Source organism: Osmerus eperlanus, chromosome 1, assembly GCF_963692335.1.
Source record: "Osmerus eperlanus chromosome 1, fOsmEpe2.1, whole genome shotgun sequence".
Taxonomy (NCBI): Eukaryota; Metazoa; Chordata; class Actinopteri; order Osmeriformes; family Osmeridae; genus Osmerus; species Osmerus eperlanus.
The window spans coordinates 13406519-13416631 of NC_085018.1; the positions used below are offsets into that span (position 1 = coordinate 13406519).

General features: G+C 48.9%; 1 protein-coding gene across 8 annotated transcripts in view; it reads left to right on the top strand.

The window, feature by feature from the left end:
* grip2b (glutamate receptor interacting protein 2b) overlaps window positions 1-6330 on the top strand; it is a 62515-nt gene extending 56185 nt beyond the window's left edge. For 7 of the 8 annotated variants that reach the window (XM_062461276.1, XM_062461267.1, XM_062461285.1 and 4 more), the window contains exons 19-24: window positions 357-566; window positions 810-963; window positions 1571-1910; window positions 2837-3064; window positions 4267-4413; window positions 5418-6330. In XM_062461276.1, the coding sequence (XP_062317260.1) occupies window positions 357-566; window positions 810-963; window positions 1571-1910; window positions 2837-3064; window positions 4267-4413; window positions 5418-5597 (1259 nt within the window). In that variant the 3' untranslated portion in view covers window positions 5598-6330. The remainder of the gene's footprint in view (window positions 1-356; window positions 567-809; window positions 964-1570; window positions 1911-2836; window positions 3065-4266; window positions 4414-5417) is intronic. The other variant, XM_062461330.1, reaches the window with a different exon arrangement.
* The last annotated feature ends 3783 nt before the right edge of the window (window positions 6331-10113 follow it).

The following is a 10113-nucleotide window of genomic DNA, read 5'->3' on the forward strand; positions in this document are numbered from 1 at the left end:
TATGGCAGCCCTTGGCTGCCAGCAGTAAGTTACACGCTCTGGTCTTACTGCAGGAATTCTCTGTCAAGCCTGCACAAGAACACAGCCAGACAGCTGGCAAAGTATTTCCACAAGATGATTGGCTGAGCAGAGGAGATAGAGCTCTTAGTGGCCATGATATGTCCAAATAACTGCAAAGAATCTTGGATATGATTTAGTCCCAGGAAATACTATGATGACAATGATATACCTCCCTCCCCCCCCCCCCCCCCCCCCCCCCCCCCGCCGCTACCTTTCCTGTCTCCCCTGCTCCCGGCCTCCCTACCCTCCCTCCCCCTCCTCCTCCCACTTCCTCCCTTGCTCCCTCCCTCCCCCAGCCTCGGAGGAGAAGAAGAGGGAGGAGGGGGAGGAGGAGGAGGACCTGGAGGGGGAGGACACCACGGAGCTGAGCGACGGCGAAGACGAGCTGACCGACTCCCAGCGCACCAACAAGCTGTCAGAGATCTACTCCACCACCATCCCCAGTGTCGACTCCGCCATGGAGTCCTGGGACGGCTCCGGGCTCGACGCCGGCTACGGCAGCCAGGGTTAGAGCCTCTTGGCTTCAGCTTAAAACTTGGAACTTGGAGCACTTTTATCAGATTGAATAAAAATCTGTGAAGATGTATGTCATCCACTGCAGAACAAATCTACCTACGGGTACAAATAAAACAAAATGTCACTCATTCGGACAGTCAGCAGACACTATTTCCATGTATGGGATGTTCTGACTTAGCCAAGATCCTTCCTCTCCCACCGCCCCACCTCCGCCCCCATCCTACATCCCCCAGGTACCTACCTACATCAGGCCGCGGGAGTGGCCCTGCACCCCCATGAGTGGAGGAGTGCCAACCAGAGGAGCAGCCCACCCCCTGCTGGACGCAGGAAGAACTACCCCTTCAGTGACGGGGGCTTCAGCGAGGACGACTGGGACAAACCTACTGGGTGAGACAGAGGATACACACACACACATACACACACACACACACACACACACTGATACCCATACACAGACTATATACAGACTATAAACACTCATCTCCAGACATGAGAGAGAGTGATGAACCTCACAGTAACGTAAACACAGGTCTTGTTTGTTTATAGATCTCTTAACACAAAGCATTGCGAGGGTACATTTTCCCATGCACCCACACCCTACTAAAATACCCCAAGCAGTTCCCTCTCTCACCCACCCTCTCTCTTCCCCCTCTCTCGTTCTCTCTCAAGTTCTCTCTCTCTCGTTTGCTCTCCCTTTACCCCTCTAGCATTACAGAGAAATGTTCTGAGTCAATGTTATGTAGCCTCCATATCTCCATACAACACTATCCTGCCCATTACTGGACAGATTTGCTCCATCATGTTCATCACCATGCCCTGTCACATCCCCAGCCCATCTGTGCACCATTGATACCATGTAGTCATCAACAGTGATACCATCCAAGTAATACCAAGAATGATTTCAGCTCTAGGGATGCTGTGCCTTGCTGCTGTGTGTGTGGGGGTGTGTGTGTGACCTCTCTCTGACCCCTCTCTGACCCCTCTTTGACACCAGGTTCCCCAGCCAACCCAGCCATGAGGATAGATACACCATACAGGTCAACCCTCTACTAGAGGAGAGGTATGTCACCCACTCCAACCCGCTCCACCAAGACAGGTATGCCAACCAAGGGCATTATGCCAACCAGGGGCACCAGGAGAGCAGGTACGCCAGCTACCCCAACCCCAGCCAGGATGCCACGTATGCCAATCAAGAGGACCAGGAGGGCAGGTATGCTAGCCACCCCAACCCCAACCAAGACGGCATCTTGCTGGATCCAGAGGACAGCTTCTGGTGCCAGGCTCTGGAGGACCTGGAGACGTGCGGACAGGCAGAGCTGCTCAGGGAGATTGAGGTATGTACCTAGCACAGGGTGAGAGCATGTTAGCATGTTAGATAAAGGTACGCTAGCCTAGCCTAGCACAGCAAAGGGGGATAGCATGTTAGCATGTTAGATAAAGATACGCTAGCCTAGACTAGCACAGCACAGGGTGATAGCATGTTAGCATGTTAGATAAAGGTACGCTAGCCTAGCTTAGCACAAGGTGATAGTATGTTATCATTTACAGGTATGCTAGCCCATACCATGCAGTTCTGGGTGATATTATGTTAACATGTTAAATAAAGGTATGCTAGCCTATGCACATGGCGATTGCATGTTTAGATCGAGGTAAGCTACCCTAGCTCAGCCTAGCTCTTAGTCATAGCATTTTAAAAACAATTCTACACAATAAAGGGAATCACCAATTGAGAGCTGATTAGCACATAGACTCACCAGTCCTATGAACACTAACGAGATCCATAGAGTTTATGAGTGACTGCAAGGGCCAGCCGTCGGTAGGGAGGGCTTAGCCTATGATGGATATAGCAGCTGCTAGCAGTCTGTGAGTAACCTTCAGCTAGTCTGTTTTATATGCATCGCTGCTGGAGGATAATATTGTTTTAGCATGGAAGCCTGAAACTCCCTGGGGTCACATTCAGTTGCTGTATTTAGAGGCCCTGGAACTTTAGAGAGAGTTTGTTAGGTTCCAGAACGCCCCATCACTCTGGGGCTCATTGTATGAACTGTAGCTCAAGTTACTATACTGTACATGTGAGATACATCACTGAAATACTGTTCGTGTGGTATGAGAGTCTGCCTGTGTGAGAGAGTTTCTGTCTCTGACACGTGTTTGAGTGAACATGCGTTTATCAGCGTGTGGGTGTGTGTTTACGTCGTCTATTTGCGTGTTTGTATGTGTTAGCATGTCAATCTTACATGCATTGCATTGTCTCCTCCAGGCTTCCATAATGACAGGTAGTGGAATCACCCTAGGGGTGTCAGGCGGCCAGCCTGCCCTAGACCCCCTCTCCCAGGCTGGGCACAGTCCTCTGAGACGCCCCCCTATGCTGCACCCGGAGCCTAAGAGCAAGGCCTCCCTCCGCATGTCCGAGAGGACCTGGGAGTCTCGCAGGATCAAGGAGGAGATGCAGGAGATCCTCTCTCCTACACCCCTAGAACTGCACAAGGTGCAGAACCACAGAAACACATGCTGAATACACTCAAACACATACAGGCTCTCACACACACAAACACACACACACGCGTACGTGCACACACATACTCACTGTTACGACCCTAGGACCCTTGAGTGTCTGCTGGAGGCTCTCGACCACGCCCTGGCTCTGAGGGTGATAGGCAGTTGTGCCGTGTATTCAGTCGGCCCTGCACCTGCTTGATCATCCGGGACGTAAAGTTGGTGCCTCGGTCAAACTGTACCACTTTCGGCAACTCGAAAATAGAAATAAACTGGGTCAGGGCTTTGATTACTGACCTGGCCGTGATTGTTCGAAGAGGACAAGCCGCAGTGTAACAGACAATCGTCAACAGAGAGGAACAAATAAATACACACAGACACATATTCACGCTCACACACACACATACTTACATACACACACAAAGTACACACATATAATCACACACACACACATCCTCACATATAGACAGACATACACATATACACAAACCACATGCTGAACCAGGAACCCTGTCCCTACAGCCTATGTTGGGACCTCAGATTGGAGGTGGCTGGGGCTGTGGAGAGATGGGGCTGTGGAGAGATGGGGCTGGGAGGCTGAGGGGCTGGGAAGCTGAGAGGCTGAGAGGCTGGGAGGCTGAGAGGCTGAGAGGCTGAGAGGCTGGGAGGCTGAGAGGCTGAGAGGCTGGGAGGTGAACATGACCTTTCTCTGTATCATAGGGGCGTGAGGGAATGCGCTCTCTCATGTGTCTGAACTATCTCAGAGCCTGGCCTTCTCACTGGTTACGTAACATTGTTCCAGGATTCGAACCTGGAACCGTTCTGCTTGACAGCATCTCTCAGTCCAGGAACCCCAGTTGTAGAGGGCATCTTCTCCTGACACATTCAATAACAACAGAAGCAAAAATGGAGAGTGCAGTGGTGGAGGCGGCAGCAAGCAAAGTCACATTCAGAGTTATGACGCACTCACTGAGCAGTTTGACTAACAGGCTACTTGTGAGAGTTCCCCTGGCCTTTAAATAGACAGAAACTGTTGTACAGTACGTTGGCGAGTGTATATTTTTAACGTAACGGTAGTATTTTGCTGACTGACAGTTACCCTGCACCACCGAGAGTCTTCCACCTGAACCAGATTTACCCATTTCCACTGTTTCCAAGTTGACCACGGGTGTTTTGTGTTGTGCTGTTGCCTAGGTGACGGTGATGAAGGATCCGGAGAGTGATGACTTTGGCTTCAGTGTGTCGGATGGTTTCCTGGAGAAAGGTGTTTACGTCAACATGATCAGGCCTGATGGGCCTGCTGACAGGGCGGGCCTCAGGCCTTACGACAGGATCCTCCAGGTGCTCACACACACACACCCATAGCACACACATAACTCACACACACACACACACACACACTCATAACACACATAACACAAACACACTCATAACACCCACACTAATACACACATACACACATGCAGACCAGGGTGTGTGAAATGAACCAGAGAGGACAGAACGTAGGTGTGTACGGGCAGGAGGTGAGGCAGAGTTACTGTACAGTATTGACGGTTAGTGTGAGTCTCAGTGTGTGTGTCTTTGTGTGAGTGTGTGTGTGTCTAGTTTCGATGTGTGTATGTGTGTGTGTCATTTTCAAACTGTACAGTATCTGTTTGTGTGTGTGTGTGTGTGTGTGTGGAGGGGTCAGACCTGGTTCAGGTTAATGAATGCTCAGCATGTCACCAGGACAGTCAGCCAAAAGAAAACACTGTCTGGATAGAGTTTACACCTCAGGGAGATGGCAGGGGGCTAGCATCACACACACACACATACACACACTCACACACAGGTACACACATGCATGCACTGCACTGCACACACACCCACCCACACACACTCTGAACACATCCACACACACATACACTCTGCATGAGAAGGTTTGAAATAGCAACAGTGCTTCTATCTTCTCCAGCTCCAGTTTGGTCTATGCTGTTACAGTTTCATCTCCAAAGGCAACCTTGTCAGCATTCCGATCGGTCACTTTCTTCGGACCTCTGTTTATTTCAGAAAATAGATGATAACTGTTCTCTCCTCCCTCCTCTAATCCTCTCCTCGCCGTCTTCCATTGTCTTCTCTTCTCCTCCCCCTCCTTTCCTCCTCTCCTTTTATCCTCCTCTCCTCCCCTCCATCCTCTCTTGACGCCCCCTTCAAACCCTCCTCCCCCAATTATCTCCTTTCCTGCCTTCCCCCTCCCTCCCTCCCTCCCCCCGTTCTCTCCTGCCTTCCCCTACTTCTCTTCTCCCCTCCACCTCCCTCCCTCCTCTCTTTTCTCCCTCCCTCCCTCCCTCCCCCCCCTCTCCCAGGTGAACCATGTGAGGACGCGGGACTTTGACTGCTGCCTGGCGGTGCCCCTGATCACAGAGGCAGGGGACCGCCTGGAGCTGGTGATCAGCAGGAACCCCCTGGCCCAGGAGAGCCCCCCACTGCCCTCCGCCGCCCTGCACAACCACTCCCACACACGCACCAGCACCATGGACCTGTGACCACACACACACACACCTTGGCGTGCTCACACACACACAACAAACCTGAATTGACTGGACCTCCGGCAGAACAAACATCAACGCAAACACATGCATAGACACACATTCTTGTGATAGACCCATGCACCTGTGATCCCCCTTGCCCCCCATTGACACACACACATTCACAAAGTGTTTCATGACAGTGACAATCAGCCCATACAGAATCAACATGGTACAGAAGAAAAAGAAGCTGTTTTTGTAGATTCCTGATGTTCTTTTCATGTCTTACCCCTTTCTGCCAGCATCTCCGTTGACTACAGCCAAGTCAAGTGAACTTTGACCTTGGAGATGGAACTGTTTAAATTTAGACCTGTTTGTTTGTTTGGAGATCTGACTTTGTAAAGGGGGTGGGGTGGCTATGGAAGAACCAAGCTGCTGTGAAGTTATTTCTTGTGTGTGTGTGTGTGTGTGTGTGTGTGTGAGAGAGAGAGATGATATTCTATGTGAATGTTGAATGGCTAAACAAGATATTGATGAAATGAATTGGCTTACCATGGGTTAAGTTTCCCTGATGTGCTCTTTACATGCACACACACACACACACACACACACACACACACACACAGACTTGCACTTCTGCCTCTCATCCTGAAACTGTGCAGCACCAAGACCCCACATCTAATGAACAGGAAGGACACAATCCCCTCCCCTCTCCTCTCCTCTCCAGGATTCCTACCCAGGTTTCCTGACAGACAGACAGAGAAGCACAGAACCTGATGGGTTGTTTTTGAGAAATGGTATGCTTGGGCATGTGTGTGAGAACGTGCTTGTGAGAATGTGTGTGTGCATGTATGCGTTTGAGAATGTGTGTGTGTGTGTGTTTACTATGCAGGTATTTTTAGCCCATATTCCTTCCTTGGTCAGCACATTCCTTCCCGCTCTTAAAGTCTATTTGGAAGTTATTTGTTTTGTCCCAGAGCTGCCCTGTTCCTGCCAAAACCCTCTCACTCAATTACCAGTCCATTATACCTCCCCATAACACACTCCTCAGGGGGAGAGCAGGGCATGTGCACACACACGCATACATACTGTACTTTTGCACACACACACACACACACACATTCACTCACACACACACACACTCTCTTACTTTTTCTCTGACACACACATGCACACACACACACACACACACACATACCTACTGTACTTACACGCACGCACACACACACACACACACACACTCAGCACGGCTGGCAGGGAGAAAGAGGCAGCTCATTGTTCAGGATTTAGCAGAGTTTACTGCAGAACAACCAAGCCTCTGTTCTCTGCTAGTCATACAATTATATACTCTCTCTGTTACAGCCTGTTACTCTTTAATCTCCCTCCCTCTCTCAAATATTTCTCCAACGCACTCTTTCTCTCTCTTTCTTTCTCTCTCTTTCTCTCTCTCTCTCTCTCTCTCTCTCTCTCTCTCTCTCTCTCTCTCTCTCTCTATCTCTCTCTTCCTTTTCATTCTTTCTTTCTTTTTGATACAACTCTCAGCTGTCTCTGAGAACGCCAAGCCCCAGATAGTGTTCAGGTCTAATCACGTATTTGGATTAGCTGCATGTTTGTACGATACAGAAACTCAGACCTAGACAAACACACACACACACACATGTACACACACCACCCTTCCTGAGTAGCTAGTTGTTGTTTTCCAAAAGAGATCCTCTGGATGTGCAGCATTTCTGCAGGACATAGTGTAACATGTTCTGTATGTAACCTACCGTATGTAACATGTACTGTATGTATTCCATGAAAAAGAGAGGACTCTGTTTTCTACACAATACTAAGTGGCCAAAAAAAAGAGTTTCAAAGCAGCCTGCTATGCTGTCCTGTATGAGTGTTCATCCCTATGCATTTTAATGGTCAGTTTACTGTACGTATGCATTGGTATGTGGTGTAATTTCAAATGTGTAAAGTTCTATTCCCTGTATAGTATTTTTATATGGTCTTTTCTCCGCTGAAGGATCCAAGCACAAGTCAGAAGCGAGCCGACGCCGACTCAGGTGAAGGAAACATGGGCAGTGATTTTTTCATTGTTGTTTGTCTTTTGTTCATTTTGTATGAAAAACGAAACACACCGTACTGCTAATGCTTCTCTTTTTGAGAAGTACAAGAAAGAAAGAGAGTCAAATTGAGAAAAAAAATAAAGCGAATCATCTACTTTTGAGCCATGCTTTTTGGTCTGCGTTCCTGGCTGTGTCGCTAGAGAGGGATCGGGACTGTTCGCTGACCGAGAGGAGAAGAGATCCTACCAACTGGCCTGTGTGGTTTGGGTTGAAGCCAACTGGGATCGAGGTGACCCAGGTTAGAAGTGAACACACACACAAACACACTGTACTTGCACTTTCTTATTCAGCTCTGGAAATCCCATTCTGACGGTTAGAGATCCTGAACTGATAGGTCTACGTGCAAAGTATTGGGTTGGGTTTGAGGTTTTCTGAATGCATGTTTAGGTTGGTGGCGGGCAGGCAGGCAGGCAGACAGGTAGGAAGGCAAGCAGGCCAGTTGGCAGGAAGGCAGGGTGGCAGACAGACAGACAGGAAGGCAGCCAGCCATGCAGGTAGACTAAGAGGCAGGCAGACAGGAGTCTCTCTGTTTTCTTTGACCACAGGAACCTGGCTGCTAGCTATGCTACTCACTTCCTGCTGTTGACTCCATATGCCTGTGTGAAGGGGTGTGCGTATACAGTACGTGTTATGGAGTGTGTGTCTTTGTAAGTGCATTTGTGGTGGGAAATTTCTTTCTGCATATTTTTGTGCATGTCTTTGTGCATTTCCGTGTGGGTGCATGAGTGTATTTGTGTGTATGCTTGTGTGTCTTTATGAGCATGCGTGTTTGAGTGTGTACGTGATGGTATGATTGCATGTACGTGAATGTGAGTGTGTGTGTGTGTGTGTGTTCGGCATTAGAGGGAAATGCTCAGGAGAGCTGATGAGAGCAGAGCAGGCCTGCAAACAGGAAACCCACAGAGCCCCCATCCTCAAACAGTGACCCCCCCCCCCTCCCCCTTGCTCACCTCCACCCCCCTCTTTCCCACCTCCCCTCCTCCCCACCCCCAGGCCCATCCCTCTGGGGAACCTCCTGGCTCAGGAGAGATGCGCTGAGAAGGGTTCTCGGGAGTGTATTGTCTTTGCGGTCCGATTTCAAAACATTCATAAATGTCAGTGGGGTTGCAACATATGTGAACAGGCTTGTGGGAACGGGACCAATACCGTCACATCTGCACCATGTCGTTTTCTCTCACAGATTCTGGAAAACCAGAACATAACTTCTTAAACCAGAACAGAGACGCAGTAAAAGTCTATTCCTGGAAGGAGCTGGCAGAGAGAGAATGGAAAACTGAAACCTTTTCTGTGGAAGAGTTATTTTAAGATGGCCATCCCAGAGCCAACACAACCCCTGGTAGCCATCAGTCATCTTTATCTGTCTTCGACCTTTAGCAGCACACAAGGTTACTCCATCACTGTAACCTGTTTTGACAATGGTCAGAATATGTGGTGTCATCTGATTGGACTTAAGTATATTTGTTCAGTCCAATAAAATTAAACTTATTGGTAAAGCTCTTTTCACAAGCAATGTCACAGACAGCTTCACCGATACCCAAGAGATCAGTACCCATGACCAACCTGAACCCTCAAAGAAGATATGGAAAGATATGGAGGAAACCTTGAGGGGAGTAATGAAGCGAGGATCCCCTCCTCCAGAGACAGTTGGTGATGCAAAGAGGTGCAGACCAGTGGCTGGTACTCACCTGGTTTTAGACTGTAGGGCATACAGTATATTTTGTATCACCGTCTAGAGGATTCTGTTCCTTATGATGTCAGAGCCTTTAAGACTGGACCAAAACGATGACCTCCTGATCTATTTGGTGTGCGTAGGTGTGTGTATCTGTGTGAGGGGGGTGTGGGCCTTTGTCATGTTCTAATGTCATCACAGTATCACAATATCAAACTCCCACAGAACGACAGAATCACATCATTTTTTTAAAGAGATTTATTTATGTTTTCCTCACAAATTTGTCAAATTACAAATGTCACCTGTCAAAGCAAAGGATACTTACTAAAATATGAATATATTTATATTCACTATAAATGTAAAAACCATGAAACGACCAAAAGACCAAAAGAAGGATCACCACAAACAATGTAGCGCTGCCACAGGATTCAGTTTGGTCTTACAGTGCTGAAGGAGGAAGAAGGTTTGGAGGGTGGCGTCTGGTTGGAGGTGGATGGGGCGTTGTGTTTGGAGGTATGTGTGACAGAGATTGGGACATAGAGGCATAGGGAATAGGAGTGGAGAGGGATGGGGATGTAGAAGGATGTGTGTGTGTGTGTCTGTGTGGGGGCTGCTGCCTCACCCAGAAGGCCCTCAAATGGGACACAAGACATCTAGTTTTTCCTCTCTGACTGATGCTCGTCAGGAAGCTGGTCTCTATGCTTCTCTCTCCCTCCCCCCCCACCCGCACCTGTCAGCCATGCTCATTCCA